General features: G+C 39.2%; 2 protein-coding genes across 7 annotated transcripts in view; both read right to left on the minus strand.

Annotated features, from left to right (window-relative positions):
• CENPC (centromere protein C) overlaps positions 1-10,728 on the minus strand; it is a 28,211-nt gene extending 17,483 nt beyond the window's left edge. For 3 of the 6 annotated variants that reach the window (XM_027635585.1, XM_027635586.1, XM_027635584.1), the window contains exons 1-12: positions 10,660-10,728; positions 8,946-8,992; positions 7,954-8,015; positions 7,531-7,628; positions 6,377-6,467; positions 6,068-6,284; positions 4,990-5,193; positions 4,011-4,390; positions 2,501-3,350; positions 1,901-1,939; positions 1,233-1,304; positions 614-687 (exon numbers count right to left, since the gene is read on the minus strand). In XM_027635585.1, coding sequence (XP_027491386.1) covers positions 614-687; positions 1,233-1,304; positions 1,901-1,939; positions 2,501-3,350; positions 4,011-4,390; positions 4,990-5,193; positions 6,068-6,284; positions 6,377-6,467; positions 7,531-7,628; positions 7,954-8,015; positions 8,946-8,992; positions 10,660-10,674 — 2,149 coding nt within the window. In that variant the 5' untranslated portion in view covers positions 10,675-10,728. Of the gene's footprint in view, positions 1-613; positions 688-1,232; positions 1,305-1,900; positions 1,940-2,500; positions 3,351-4,010; positions 4,391-4,989; positions 5,194-6,067; positions 6,285-6,376; positions 6,468-7,530; positions 7,629-7,953; positions 8,016-8,945; positions 8,993-10,044; positions 10,485-10,659 lie in introns of those variants that run through there. The other 3 variants (XM_027635589.1, XM_027635588.1, XM_027635587.1) reach the window with 3 other exon arrangements.
• A 3,018-nt stretch (positions 10,729-13,746) lies between these two features.
• Positions 13,747-16,595, minus strand: part of UBA6 (ubiquitin like modifier activating enzyme 6) — a 30,834-nt gene continuing 27,985 nt past the window's right edge. The window contains exon 34 of the mRNA XM_027635583.1: positions 13,747-15,102. Within this exon, the coding sequence (XP_027491384.1) occupies positions 14,967-15,102 (136 nt within the window). The 3' untranslated portion in view covers positions 13,747-14,966. The remainder of the gene's footprint in view (positions 15,103-16,595) is intronic.

Here is a 16,595-nt window from a genome sequence, read left to right on the forward strand (position 1 = left end):
ACACACGAAATTAGGTCTCTGAAGAAAGCACCGCATGAACTAGTAACATTCGCATATTCACTTTTGGCTCTAAAACACTAACAAAATGACTTTTTATCTCCAGGGATCATGTTCATTATGACAACACGTGCAACTCATGTTGTGAAACTTAAAATCCAAATCAAACAAATAAAACTTTAAAAAAAAAACCCAGACACCACAAACCAAACCAAACAAACAAAACACCCCAAACCAGAATGTTCTTGGGTGAACAGGTCATCAGGCTGTACAGTTTGGTCCAGGGTGGCCTGAAGTGATTGCATTTAGTACCATCACATGGCAACACATCAAACTGGTACAAACGGAGCCTGAAAAATGTATTCAAAATATTTTGGAGCGATAACTTTATCCCGGTAGGCTTGATGCCAAACCCTGGAGGGCTTGTTCTTCCAAAGCTAACACAACATAAAGCTGGCATAGTGTACCACCTACTTGGACAGAAATGTAACCATAGTCAATAAAATCTGCATTTGTTCTGGACAAGTTGAATACAACAGAAATTACTGAACCATCAGTTACAGTTTATAAGAAGCTTATACATAAAATGCAAGAAAATATCAACTTTAAACATTACCTGCTGATGTATCATACTGTTCACAAGACTTAGTGCTGGAATCAAATTTATCACAATGTTCTACAACAGGCCCACTGCAAAAGAATAAAAATAAACCTGCTTAAAGATGTTAAATGTCAAAGGAACACTACAGCACTACCATATATATAAAATTTAAGGTTTTTTCAAATCATGTGGTCTGGGTTTTATTTTTCTTTTAAACATCTGTCTACAGTGATTAGACACTAAAGCAAATGACTGCTAGTTAGAAATCATAGGTCTGAAATTCATCAACTGCTCCTCTACTCAGTCACCAGGTAGAAAAATTAGTGTTCACACCTTCTCTCTAAACAGGTTTCTTAAACTTCTTTTTTTCTCCCTTCCAGAATAAAGATACTTTCTTCTGTAGCATTACCTTTCAAACAATTTTCCATATACCGTGACTATGGAACTGCTTTAAAGAAATGTTTTGCATACTATAAGGAATGGACAGTAAAACAGTTTGTAATGAGAGAAATTCTGTCATGAAATCTCCCCCACAACATGACAATTTATATGTGTGACTCCACCAGAGATTCTTTAGCAATCAAATCACTTCTAACAGGACCTCTCTTACAGCCTTAGCATCAGTATCCTTCACCTTCCTTCTTCCTCTATCTGTGGCTGTGCTTCACTGCTTTTACTGTGCCAGTCAAGTTTACCTGTTATCCACCTAAACTCCAAAAGATGCATTTAAATTATCTAAATTAGCAAACCTACACTACAAATTCGTCCAAGAAAGTCTGCAGTAGTCTCCCTTATAATTAAAAATCCCAATTTTTTCTGCAGAATGACTGCTTAAGAATTCAATAAATTCACAGACTGTCACTCCTGTTTGCTTTGTCATTAAGTTCCCATCCCATGAAGGGGAAGATACATGCCTATCTACATGCAACAAGTTTGGATCATAGATACAGCTCTATACCCCACTTAACGGCAACTTTATTAGTACAGCTGCTATTAGTTCTAGGAGCACTGGTATTTCTGTTCCAAAATCACACACTAATGTGGAAGCAAGCCTCAAAGTAAAAAAATGCCCTAAGGCAAGAAACCTACTATGACCCCTTATTTGTGACAGGAAGAAAAATTTTACTAGTTTATTAACTGTATTAATGCAGTATATAAAATCCTCAAGCACAAATTACAATTTTTTTCTACTAGGTGCTTCATTAGTAGAGCACGGAATGGGATAGTAGTACCAAACTCTTCTGTCTCAGTGGGGTAGAAGTGAGATTAAATTCAAGGTTTTCAGACAACTCAAGAAATTACCTTTCATAGTTCACAGCCTTCTCAGCCACAAAGGAATATCTAGAAGAGAAAAAATTATTCGTAGTACATTTTAGTGTTGAGTCAATTTTATTTAATGAAAGGAACCTGTAGGTCAATAATTTTATATCCTGAACAAAACCATTAAAAACACATTAAAAAAAATTTAAAAACAATGCAAAGAACAACTATCAAAAACTAGTTTTAGACTCCTTAAACTTCCATCTTTAGATTGCCTATGACTAGAAAGTTACGTCCACAAAAATATATACAATAGCTGAAGAATTAAATGCTGTATTTTCCAAATTTCATTTAAAAATACAACAAACCTGACAGTGAAGTTACTCTGTGGTGGTAGGATTGTATTAAACTGGATCTACAACACAAGTCTCATGAGAACAGTTTAACCAGCACAAACTTCCTCATGTAAAAGACACTAGATTTGGCATGCACATTTGAGAACAGGATGTTGACTACACCACTTGGTTTCTCTGTTAACTATTTGACCAACCTCAAACTACCTCGTAGTTAAGAGTTAACAAGGCGTGTTTAATTATCTACCAAGTTATACCACGCTTGTAAGGAATCACATAAAAAGCTTACTGTGGTCCATGTTGCCTTTTACGTTTTCTTTTGTTATTTTTTATTTTTACATCTGATAACTTCTGTTTTTTCCTTGCCATCTTCTGTACAGAAGAGCTGTCAGAATCTGTTTGAGACTCAGTGTCCTTGGGGTTTGAATAAACAGCTTTATTGGTTCTGCAAGGAATCTTTCTGGGTATCTTCCCTGAATACTTGGTTGGCAACTGCTTCTTTTCAGAATTCTTCACACTGTCCATGGGATGCTGTAGTGCTTTCACAGGAGTCTGGTTATTTGCACCACCAGGTGACTCTAATGTGTGCAACACATTTCTAGGCTTTTCAGACACAGCCAATTTCTGAATCACGGGAGTCTCTAATTTCTGACGCAAGGGTGTGGTACACACATCTTTCAAATCTACAGGCTCTCTCTCATGCTCTTCTTCACTAGGTTCACTGTCAGAACTCTTCTCTCTTTGCAACTGAGGCTTTTTATTACTACTTTTCTGGACAGATTTTTTAAGCTCCTTCCTTGGACTTAATGCCACTTTCTTAGCTACTTTAACCTTAGGAACTTTCTGCTTAGCAGTTTTTTTCCTCTTATCTAAATGCTGAGAAGCTTTTGAAGCTGACTGCAGATTCTTGGAAGACTTGAGAGACTTTTTTGGAGACACAGTCTGTTCTTGCTGATGCCCAGATGAGGGCATAGGCAAATCTTCACTTGGTAGCACCCTTGTTTTACATTTTTCTGCATCAGATGTTTCTGTTTCCAATCTAGAACATGACAATATCATTTCTTCAGCTTCTGGTTTCCAGGATGTGTTCTTTTTCTGTTTTGGAGAGTCTTGCCTAAGTGCATCCTTTTTAGTCTTTCCTATCAATACACAAAACATTTGGCCATTAATACCTTTTTACATTAAACAGATACATGTTGACATCTGAATGCCTAAAAATAAACCAAAAAATCAAAATGGGAAAACAAACAAACAAAAGGTATCACAAAACCAGGTTTGTCCCTGAAGGCTAAAAGAAGGTCTTCTCTAAACTATAGTGTATAAAAACCTTTTTAGTGTACTTCCAGTATTTTCTAACAGAAAAAAAGGGAGCAGAAATGTTACATTTAGCTTGCTATTGAGTTTTCAGTGTTTCCTGCTACAAACCTTTTCACAAATAATTCCTAAAACCCAATCCCCTTCAGTTTGAAGCATGCGTCTTAACCTCCTTCCTACCTACCTTCTACCCTACGTACCCTACCATGTGGGTACCTACCTTCTACACCAGATCATAAGGGAAGACGACACCACTAAATTAATTTTTAACATCCTAACAAGAAGGGCAAAGAGGATGGGAAAAGTGAAGACACTCTGTCTCACTGCCTCATACACATCCAAATCTAACTGTGGAACTGAAACATCAAAAAGGAATCCATTAATGTCTCTCATCTACTTTATTATAATTTCCTAATAAATCACCACAAAATAATCCAGTAATATGACCTGGAAGGAAAACTTTAAGGAGCTGTTAAAGAATTTACCTGTATGAGTACTCTTTTGGTTTTGAGACTTAAGGACATTTCCTTCACTCTTAGAGATTGGATCCGATTTTGACGTTCTTTTGATGTCAAAGGCTCCAACATCCAGATTATTCAGTTTCTGTTCAGTAAGTGCTTCAACCTGTGCTTTCTTGTTCTTGCCTTTCTTACGCTGTGTCCTCTTCTGTTCAGAGGGCTGAGATTTAGAAACAGGAGTTGCAGAGCCACCTTTTTTTGATTTTCTGTTCTTACTGGGTATCGAAATCCAAGTAGTAAATGATGCACCACCTGAGTCATCAATTAAAAATTCACATTCATTTTCGATTTCTATATCTTGATCTTTCACAGGAGGTGGTGATGGAGGTGATATCGAGGCTGAATATCTACAGAAAGCAGTGACAATGACAAATCACTTTGGGCGGTGGGGTAAACTGACTTTCAATCTTTAAGATCTAGTGGTGATTCCAGAACACCTAAACACAGTACAGAACATTCTTCAGAATGCATTCTTTCATTGCTCTTTAAGTTTCCAAAAAGAGCACAAGGCCTGCTTCTTCTTGCTGATGCTGGACAGTCAACTGGACAGATGCTGGACAGTCAATTTCCTATGTAACCAGTCAGATCCAGACTAGCTCTGAAAAAAGACTGCTTGCTCACTGTAAACTTCAAAATCACATAAGGTTTTCCTGAATCCTCTAGGCTACCTATCAAAACATCTCAGGCTCTATCTGAAACACTATTCAACAGACATTATTCAACACACCATTTTACTGGCAGACAAAACCAAGAGCACTGTTAAAGTCTACACAAAATTTTGAAACAACCATTCAAACCCTTTCTCAAGTGGCATTTTTAAGTAATGTTCAACTATCATAAAACATGCTCCCAGACTTTGTTTATAGACAAAAGGATGTTATTCTGATATTCAGACCAGAGTTATTTTAATAGCAAATTATGTTCCATATTAAGCCTCAAAACAAACCTCTGTCGAAGTGTTCCTGTTGCTACAGCTGCTAAGAGAGCTGAAGAGAAAGTCTTCTCTTTCTGCACAGAAGATGTAGCAACAGGTTCTGTTCTTTGCACAAGAACAACCTGCTCATCTCTCCCAGTCTGAGGTCCTTCCAAATTTTCAACTTCTCCACAGCTCTTTGCTGCAGCAGGTGTATTCCAGCCATCAAGACATAATCTGTGTATGAAAAACAGCATTCAGATATATTGCTATAAATCTTGTGAGTGCACAATAAAGTATTGTGAGGAAAAACATGCTCCTGCTGACAGGGCCTCACTTCTTATGAATGAGTTTCCCCTTGGTAATTTGCTGAAACACAGTCTAGCTGTAGTACTTCCCAGCACAGCAGCATGTGTCCAAAGCAATACAGTGTCTTATGGGGACTCTTGTTCAAAGTAAAGGCTGCTCAGTAAGACAAATTCCTAATTTGTCCTAATGTGCTTCAGAAATTGTCAGGTTTCCTAGACTGTAGGTACACTGTCTTCCCAATCTCACTCCATCAATGGGAATCAATGGGATCAGTGTCAGTCCATCTCTATGATCTACCTCACAGGCTCAGCCCTCCAGGAAAGCAGAACTGTGGTAAGGACCACTGGCCAATATTGCAGTTGGGCTTCAAATTTTCCAGTGGGGAGACAGAGATCACAGCTTAAGTTTTTCTATTTCGTATACAGAGTGAGAGGAACGATGACTGCTCATTTCTACTTTAATAAATTCTTGTTAACTTCTAAGGTCAATACTGTCAAAAGGATTCACTGAAAAGTCTGGACTACTTAAGAAGTGATACTTCGGTGAACTTTTCTGCAAAGAATTCAATTCTATTCTGACAGGCTTCCTACACTTGGGTGCTGCACTTATCACCAGAATATTTAATAAAAAATAATTCTGTCCTTCCTAAAAACAGATATGGAAATTTTCTAAAAAGCTTGGAATTATTTTTTATGAGTTCACAATCTAAACTTATAAATGATGGAAACCACTCTGTTGATTTACCCTAAGGTGGAGGGCACACGGGGGATGCAACACCACAGCCATGTTCAGCTCTACTTACTTAAGTACAGGAGAACTTTTCCCTTTCTCCACAGGAAAAGGTGATCCAACAGACCTGTGATCATCCTTAGGGTCCAAAAACATGGCAGGACTTCGGCACAGCACTTCAACATCTTCTAATGTATTTTTTTTGCTTTCAGACACCGGAGACTCTGTTTTTTTAGAAACATCTACATAATCATGTATTGCAGGCTTCAAGGGTGATTCACATGACTGTCCTGCCATATATATAGAACAGGTTTAATTCCTCTACTCAAAACCTTACCAAAAAAACCCGAAAACCCCTTAATTCAGTAATAGTGGGACCAACCTCTGCTGCTGACTGGTTTTAGCAGTGATGTAGGTGAGGTTTCTGGAGAATAACAGGCTCTTTTCACAGAGTTGGTTGATTCTGCCTTTGGCTGTCATAGTTGGTAATGAATAATAAGACAAAGTAAAATATTTGATAAAGCAACAGTATTTTGACAGGAATACAAATTTCTACAGAATATGATATACTTTCCTTCCCTTAAATCACACTCATGTGAATCACAGTTCTATTTTAACTAAACACTTCAACTTTCTATCAATTAAGACTTTCTAGAAGTAACTATAAATTTCAATTAACAGGAAAAACAGTGTGCACAGCAAAAATCTATATGAAGCTTTAAACAGGCATCCTGCTAGTCTCCAGGCAAGCTATTCTTTTCATTAGAATGAATTATTTTAAACAATTTAATTCACCTTTCTTAAGACAGGCTGAGGTTTCGCAAGAAATTATTTGACATTATATGGTATTCTAACATCAAACTAAAGTAAACAAACACCATTATAAAGGATGCCTGTTCTCAACCCTGCCATTAATGGAATACCCTATTTAAAAAAAATAGAATCAAAACATTAAAATTAAATATACAAACTAGATTATTGGTATCATTTTCCCAGCACACTAACAAGGCCTTCAACTTGTTTCCACTCTTCAAGAAAGATACATATATATAAAGTTATTGTACAGATAACTATCAGGAGTTAACGAGCTTTTGTACAAGCATCATCTTTCAACTCTACTGTTCACCATTTAGCTAAGAACTGTGTCCATATATCTAGCAAAGTGGTCAAAACCAACTCCAATGGAGTCCAAGACAGCCATACCCACCAGCAGTAATAAGGCAGCATGCTCCAACCTGAGACCATAAAAAATTTAAGTGTCCCGGACAAAAAGCTGAGAAAGCTTTCACTAGAAAAAAACCTGGAAAATAAGCTATTAAATAAATCTAATTACAGAATATTTACTGTTAGAGCACAACAAACTAAGAAAAAAAAACATTATCAACAACTATTACAGATGGTTAAATTGTAGCCTATATACTGTTACAAGTGGAGGTTCTTCAATGCTCATACAGAACTAAATCCTACAGAACTAAATTTGTACCCCAGTGAAACTGTACCCAAAGTTATACTGTGACATTGCCACAACTAACTTACGCTTTGGCTCTGCATTGAAGTCCTCTTCCTATTTTTGACAACAGGAGTTGAGCAAAGGGTTGCATTTGGAGAGTTTATTGTAAGATCACTGCTGCAACCTATGGAGAAAACACTCTAAGTATGGGGATCTTGGAATTGTTCAGGTCTCATTTATTTTAACGAGTTGCTACAGCTGCTAATGTCACTTAAATCCAAACAAGATAGGAATCAGCTACTCAGGAAAAATTATCTTTATAAGACAGCTAAGACACAGTTTTAAGCAGCTGTGAAGCGGATGCTTTTCAAGACCCTGAGAAAAACTTTGTTTTTATCCATTTTATCTCTAATTTTTATTTCTATTTACTTACCACTAAATATAATATAAAGAAGAAATTATTTCTTCTTTCACCAGCAAATTGAGTAAAACATCAAATAAGAGCTTACTTTCAAAACAATCCTGTATGAGTTTCAGTATGTTTTGACCTGGCCGTACATCAATCTTACTTCTAGAAAGAAGAGGAAAAAAAATATTTTAAATCAAAAATATCAAATGTTCTTATCCCAGCAATATTAAAGCAGCAAAGTACTTACTTCTCAATATTTTAAATTATTATTTCCTCTAGTATCACCTTCAATATACTTTTACCTATCATTTCCACACATAGATATCTGCAAAGAAACTTGTCAAAATAAGAATTCCAGGGAAAAAAGCCTCACTGCCACAGATTATGATGAGAATGGAGAATTCTCTCTGCATAAAAGAAAACACACAACTACTTCCCTGAGGCAAAAGAGCTTTGGAATGAAGAAAGTCTCTCTTGAAATAAATATTTTTTGGGCAGAAGTGAGTGATTCACTAGCCAGACAATGTTGATCAAAACCAAAATAACACTAGAAAAGACATGGAGTATTACTCCCATAATGATCATTATACACCTTTAAAAACAGCTGATTTGGTAGATTTGGTAACCTTGTGAAATGCAAGTCTAAAAATGGATTCCAGCAACAAGAACTTCACAGGCTTCTGACATGCCTTTAAAGAATGCTACAGCACTACAAATACTCCAACTCATCTCCAGCATTTACCAGCAAGGTCCAAATACGCTGGAACTCTGTGTGGGCTTCATTTCTCTACTTCTCAAAAGGCAAAATGTCTGCACAGACTACTCCTTCCATACTCAGGCAACCTAGTTAGGAGCACCTTAGGTATAGCAACACCACAGTTTGCTGCCTCAGCAAAGGAAACAAAGCAAAACCTTGGGGCTTTGTCCCCCAGCACTGTTTGCTCCTCCCACCACTAAGAAATACAAGAAATTTGGGAAACATCCTATGATCAGTTTAATAGGATACACCATACAGTTTTGACGTTATGCTCTCAGATAAAAATCCACATAAGTTTTCCAGAATCTAAGAATAAAACTTCAAATGCAAATTACCCTCCTCCATGGCAGAATCTTGCTCTGTAGTCTTTTTTTAAATGATTCTGTGAAGAAATAAGAATAAGTTCTTACTAGGCATAATGACACTTGACAGGAAAAGAAGTAAGCAAATATCAAGCATTCTCCAGCCATCGTAAACTAGTGGGAGAGTGGGAGTTACAGCAGCCCTGTTTTCCTTAGACTGCCACAGCAGCTACAACCCCTGTAACAATTGCCAGAAATTCAGCTTTCCACAAGAACCATCAAAGCATCTGTTGCATTTGAAGTTAGAGAGTCTTACAGGAGACTTACGCGACAGAAATCACAGAGAATGTAAGGATTTGGTTACCATTTACTCAAGTGTAATGACTAATCTTTAAAGTAAGGAAGAGGAATGATCTACCACAAAGCAAGCCAGGACATAACCAAACATCCGCTGCTGTGTGTTAACTGCTCACGTGATGGTTCTTACCTGTTTGCCACAGGCACGACCACACTGACAGGCAGTGAGATCACATTGCTGTGCCATGGTAAAACTACAGCCTCGGTTAAGTCCCAGTGCCACCTCACACACTTGAAACCTGAATATAAACAAAGTCATCCAAACAGAAAACATGCCTCCAGTCATCTACTACTACAACTGGAGCAGTAATACTTCAAACGGCAACATATTATCAGTGTTACCTTCTACACCAACAAATGAAATAAAGCTGCTGACCTGGAAACAGGCAAAGAACACCGAGGATACAAATGGGAAGAAAGGTCTAGAAAAATTCAAGCACTAAGCAGAGTGCAGTTTTTCACAGATGTGATAGGAAAACATCTAAAAAAATGTAAATGTTTAGCTGAAAAACAACTATGACCTCTTATTCATTTGTGTAAATTTAAAAAGTATGTGCAGCTTGGAGATTATCTAGTCCTAACACAACGGAATTCAGCTCGTTTTTCTGAAGTTTGCTATACTGACAGTACTTTGCAGTTTATGATTGTTCTTTGGATATTACTTCTGGTAACAAAAATAACCAACACCACATATGGATTGATTGCACTGGAAACTTTCAATATCAGCCTTAAGTGGCAGAAGGAAAATCTAGGTCACACGGGGAAAACAACTGACCAAAAGCCACCCCTTAAGAAACCGTGCACACTCCGGTCCATCTGACACTCGGCCTTAAACCTCTTCCCCTTGCAGCAGAGTGTAGCACAATCCACTGGCAGGCAGCCTTTCGCACTAAAGAGACTGAAAATCTCCTGCAACGGGCCTAAAAGTGCTTTGAACAGTTCATTTATGAGTGTGTTCGCATCGCCCTACACATGAAGAGTTTTAAAACTCAAGATGAGCACGACCGTGGCGTGCCTGGACAAGTGTCCGGCTCTGTACGCGCTCACTCGCCCATGGAAGGCGGTTCTCCAGAGGCAGCCTGAGGGAAACGGGGCTCCCGACAGACTAGCCCTCGGAGCACAAGTGTCTGTGCCAAGGGCCCGGACCCGGACCCGAACCCGCAGGGCGCGGTGCGCCAACCCCAGCCTCCCGCTCCTCAGGGAGAAGCGGAAGACCCAGGGTTGGGCGGAAGAACGACCCCGCCCCTCCCCCGGGAACGCGCCGGGGGCCGCACCTCTGGTTCTCCGGAAGGGACCGGCTGCAGCCCACAACACAGCGCACAGACAGACCGAGAGGCAGGCGGTCAGACCGACAGACAGACACACCCCCGCCGTCCCCGCATTCTCTCACCAAGGCCTCCGCCATCCCGGGCCGGGGCTCGCGCGCGCCCCGCGCGCCGCGTTCGAACCTGGGCGCCTTTCCCGCCGCGCGCGCGCCCACGGCCGGCGGGGACAGCGCGCCCCGGCCACGCCCCCCCGCCTCCGCCTCATTGGTCGGCGGCCGCCGCGCGCCAGCCAGAGACGCTGCTTTTTGGCGCGCGCGTTACGGCGCCTGCGCAGGAGCGTGGGCTGTCACCGCCCTGGTCTATGTTATTGCCTTCCCTTCCTTGAGGGGACCTGCACGGCGACGGGTCCCGTTTCTTTGTCCTCTCCTGGGAAACGCCTGTTCAAATTCTCGGGTTTCCAAATGGCCACTGTCACTACGGGGCGCTGCAGTTTTTTCTTTAAAACGTTAGTGAAGAACTTAACACTGAGCAAAAAACAAGTGCTTGATAACGTGAGGGCGCAGTGCCTTACAGTGCCCGCGAAACACTGCCCAAAAATATAGTTTTAAGTGAGGGTTTTTACTGCACACTTGTGACTAGTACACCATCCCTATTCTTTCTGACCACTATGGGGAAGGCCCACTGTTTTTATGAAAGTACAACATAACATGAGAAGTTTGTGCTTTCTTTTCATGAAAATACTTAAGGTCACTCTGTGAACCCGGTGCTGCTCCATGTACATCAGGTTAGAGTTGCAGCTTTTCCTCACTGTGAAACTGAAACTTGCGTGTTGCTGGGAGAAGTGGGAACTTAAATACTTTGCTGGATCTCACTTTTGCCATGCAAAATTATTGACTTACTAGCAAGACAGTTTTGCTGGTAATTAATGGTGTAACTAACGACACTTTTAAGCTTGAGTCTCAATAAGCTTTCTGCACCATGGATAAACACCCACATTAGCTACTTCGACAACCACACAAAAGATACATTTAAATTAAAATAAATGCTCAAAAGCTCTCTGGTCAAAATGTATTAACCTTTGGAGAAAGGTTTAGATTGATGCACTGTGCTGCACATATGCTTTCTGTAATTGCACAACGGGAGATAATTAACTGGGATTGATAAACCTTTCAAACAAGCTAATGTCAGCTTCCTTTCTTCAAACAACTGGCCTACATCCACATTGTTTCAAAGACACAAGGAAAAATTAACAACCTTTACTCGTGTTTGATAACTCAGACAGATATACAAACTCTTTGCCTACCTCAAACCCACGTTATTTCAGGACGTTAGATGCCATGATGAGGGTGACAGGGTTTCTGCATTCACAAAGATCCAAATGGTGCCAGAGTTGTTCTTTCTATGTAGTCACTATTCTTGAATAGCTTTTTGGTTTGTTTTGTTGTGGTTTTTTAGTAAACATTCACTTATTTATCCTACATAGGAAAAGGGTGGGAAAATAAGATGGAAACATCTTTTTCCTCATGATATAGGTAAATCCATCAGATGCACCAAAACAGTCTTGGTAACAGTAGCAAGATCTTCACAAAGAATCCTCACTACTCCTAACATTAAAGAAACACCTTGACTAACCACAGAGAACAGCTGAGAGGGGTGCTAAGTGCCTCATGCTTTGCATGCACAAACATTCCTGCATCTATATTAAGGATGCTAGAAATTCAGGGAAAGCTAGTGTAAATATGAGCAAACTCTTCAAGAAAGCATTTGAGTATGAAAGATCTTCAATGCTGATATAAAACTGCACCCCTGAAAATCAACTGTTCCTTCAAAGAATAACATTATGAAAGAAAGCTATTCAAAGTGTTCTAGTGGAAAGACAGTTCTTCAATGTTGCAGAAAGAAAGCTAGCTCCACAGGAATAGAGCATCAAATGGTCCTAGACAAACACAGTGTTTCATTACAATGAAAAAAAACCAAAACAAAACCACAAAAAACCTCACAAACAAACAAAGACAAAAAAAAAAAGCAAAACAAAAACACACCAAAGAGAAAAAGCATTTCTCAGATTCCAGGTAGTGCTACAAGCCTCTAGCTTGGTAGCACTGGTAGTGACAATGCTGAAGATCTGGAAGACCAGCACCCCAAAATTCACTTTCCCAGTTTGATTGAACCCTTTGTGTCACCATGCTGAGCATCTGCTGAGACTTTTGATAAAAAGCAGGAACAGATTGAGAAATGGGCTGTATCAAATACAAATTCACACAGAATCAGCCCACTCCACTGCAAAACCTTAAATATAAATACATTCACGCTCTGTATCAGCAGTTCAAAAAGGTTTAAAACATAAAAAGTTTAAATGAGCCACTTGACATGCACAGTTCTCCTATACAAAGTCCTCTTGAAGTTATTAGTTTTAAGATTTTACCTAGATAACTTATATCCAAAAATTTTAAAGGTCTGCTAATAACTATCTAGAGCCATTGTGCATTGTCAATTTTTCCATAAGCAGCTTTTTAACTGAGGAGAACCCATTCATAGAACAGACACTCACCCAACAGATACACACAATAAGAGCAGCACAGAGATACAGCCATGTCTGTAAATTTTGGCTGTGATCCCAGCCAGCCTTGACCTGCACTTTTTGACAAGGGTCTCAAAGCTGTATGCATTGTCATTAATAAAAGCCACTCTATTAATTATATCTGAAAGTTTACTTTAAACCCTGAAGACAGTCATATGGCATTCTAAAAATGTACTGAGACTTTACTATTTTTATGTGCTGCTTATTTCAAAAGCATAAGCATGATATTGACACCACACTAACATACCAGAGTATACTTACTCAAATTTTCATTTGTTTCTCAGTCTCCAAGTGTGAGAGGTGACGGTGCTTTCAACTTGATCTAAACCTTTAAGTGATCCTTAGCACTAAACAGTGACTTCAGGTAAGAGATTCTAATACTGCCACAGTGAAACACATTTTAGTTGTTATTTAGAAGTGTAAACTTGCTGTCTGCTTGTCCTTCCTCTGCACTCTAAATCTAGCCACCTTTTCTCCTGTTTCAAAAAGTTTCTCTAAAAGAAGTTCATAAAAAAATGAAGTTAGGTAGTTTAAAAAGCAGTATTATTAATCTAGAAAATTATATCTATAAAGTGGACTGACTGTAAAATTATATACACCATCCAGAAGACATCACATACGCAAGACTGAATCCAAAATATTGAAACAATTATATTGATTCCAGGTATTCAGTTCCATACATCTTGATGTACAAGTTCCAGTTTATAGATCTGTATTCTAACCTTGCCTCATTCTACCATGGTGGTGAGAAATAAAGAACTACCAGCTCAAGTATCTGGTGTTTAAATGATAGTTAAGTGATTCTGTACCATACCTCTGCCTCACCGCAACAAATCTAGTCCCTAATGACTTCCAAGTAAACAAGATCTTTACACTTCAACATCTGAGAAACCGATGATGATAAAAACCTGTGTTCAGTGCAAGTCAGACTTGGGCTATGGACATGTGTACAGCAGAACCACTCACTATAAGGAAATGGTTACCAAAAGGAGTTTGGTATGACAAACATCCAGAGACATTTGCCTTTTCCTCCCTTTAGAGTCACCATGAGCTATAGTGATTTTTATTTGGTGAGGGTAGAAAGGCTCAATCACATTTTCTCTTTCTTGAAGACAAAGTTTTATTGTTGAAAGTGCTAATTCAGCTCTCCGATAGGTTTTCACTTCCCCCATACTGCAGTATTCTGGAAAGAACAGTCTCAGTGCAGATAATCAACAATTACAGCTCTCTGGACTTCAGCGGAGTTTTGACAATTTACATCTGTTTCCTGGGTTCCCATGTTGAGACTGACATAAGATAGCTGCTCTGGCCACAGCACCACTAACCAACGACACAATAAAGCAGTTTGTCTGCTCTTAAGTGGGAGGCTAAGCCTTTTGAATGGATTAAATCTCACGTGTAGATGGCAAGAATGAAATTCTTGTTTAAGAATTAAGTAACATACGAAATGGATTTAAGATGTTCTTAGAACACCAGGAGCATAAAATGGTGGTTTCCCTATTTTTTGCACTCTTCTCTAAGCAGTGCCTAATTTGCACATTTGTTAGGTTCACCATTCTTCTTGCTTTCTTCAGCTCCCCGCAAATCAATACAAATCTTGTCTTTAAAGTAAGGACTGTACTGGACATTCCACCTCACAGAGTGACCAATCCTCCTTTGAGCGAACAGGTTTGAAGAAAACAGGAGCAGAAGAGACATAAATCCAGTCTGTCTTCAGTGCAAAGCCACTGATTTTCACCATTTAATTAAGGCTTCACCAAAAAGAAATACATAGTACCATCTTTAATAGCTGAAAATTAGCACACTCCTTTGAGAACAAATGGTCCATGAGTGACTTCTGTGCCTCTACCATCAATTGTCTTCCTGAACGAAGTAGTATCTCACAGGGGGCCCTGGCAAGTCTTCTTCTCCATCAGTCTCTGGAGCAAATGATACTGTCAAATCCACATACTTCTTATCAGGTGATGGTTTCACAAGTTTTTGCATCCTATAGAGAAATAAAGCAAGAGTTTGTTAATATACCAGGAGGACTGGCAGTGGGAATTCAGGATCAGACTAGGATGAATTCCACTGCCAGCAATATATACTGGTCTAACATACTACAGGCCAAATTAAAATGAAGAATTAAGCAACTAAGCCACCTTTAAATTTTGACACAAAAGCTGTTTCTCCACCCAAGATCCAGCAAATCGTGTTCCATTTTCTTGATAGACGTAGCCCATTAGAGAGCTACCGCATCGTTCACCAACAAGTGTTCAGTACAAAAGAGAAGAGCATATGGCCAGTTTTGGATGGGATTCCTCACAGATGTAATTTTTCTTTGGCATCCCAGAGAGGCACAAGGCAAAGTTAGATTTCTGTGTAGGATTTCAGTCAATAAGGAGGAATAAGTTCTCTGTCTACCAATAAAGGCCCGTTTTAGTATATTAGGAAGAACTACTCCAGTGCAGACACCAGGTAAAAAGTTCTGATGGAAAGTAATTCTACTGGGGTTATGGCACTAAGTCCTCGAATTTCAAAGGTGAATAGCAATGAGGGGGAAAAAATAGCCAAGATCTGGGACTTCTTCCTTCATGACCACAAAGTGAGTTTGAACTATGTAAGGATGTCACGTATTAGCGCAATTTCCCTCCTTTGCTCTCTGCAGTCTCAAAAGCTACAGCCAATGCTTGGAAGTTGAACATTGGAATACTGAAGCAGGTCAGCCAACCTCACTTTCATCACATATCTGTAGATGGCTCAAGATTATTTTCTTGCTAGCCTGGAGCACTTGTTCATGAGGCCAGCTCAAATGCTAAGAGGCTGAGGAAATACAGTCAGTCATTTCTATTCCTCACAGATCACTTAGAGAAGGATTTCCCTTCTGGTATACTTTAGTATGCAGGCCAAAAAGCTGCTTTCCCCAAAGCATTTGTTTCCTTGCAAGAACACAAAGCATTAGCCTATTCTCAGCAGAGATACTGAGATAATATTTACTTGCATGAGGAAGTCCCAAGCTACAGAGTAAGGCAGATAACTATGTTTCTAAAACTTGCTTTTAAGGAGTATGCCACCAGTTAATGCTGCAATTCTGAAACGAAGAAAGAGTCTGGTAATGCTTGTCATATTACAGCATGATTTTAAGCAACTTAAGGAAAAACAAACACACAGGACAGACCAGAGTTTGCTGTGCAAATATCTTTTGGGACTGTTTGTAACAGAACCCCAAGTTGCTGCTACTACATGGAAAGCTTGAACCAAGTCTCAGAGTAGTAAGAAATCCTGATATTCACAAGAAGGCAGCTTCACACCATACCTTTGACTTCATTCATTACATACCTCACTCATTCAAAATTATTTATACAGCTGTAAGAGAAGGTATATAAACAACTTCTTTTTAACAGGCTGTAAATTCTCATCTTAGTATGCCAGGCACTCTGAAGGCAGTACCAGCTTAAAGGCTCTTCTCTCCCAGGAAGTTTGAAGTAGCTTGCTCATACT

The sequence above is a fragment of the Corapipo altera genome, unplaced genomic scaffold (genome assembly GCF_003945725.1).
Source record: "Corapipo altera isolate COAL_440 unplaced genomic scaffold, ASM394572v1 22b, whole genome shotgun sequence".
Classification (NCBI taxonomy): Eukaryota; Metazoa; Chordata; class Aves; order Passeriformes; family Pipridae; genus Corapipo; species Corapipo altera.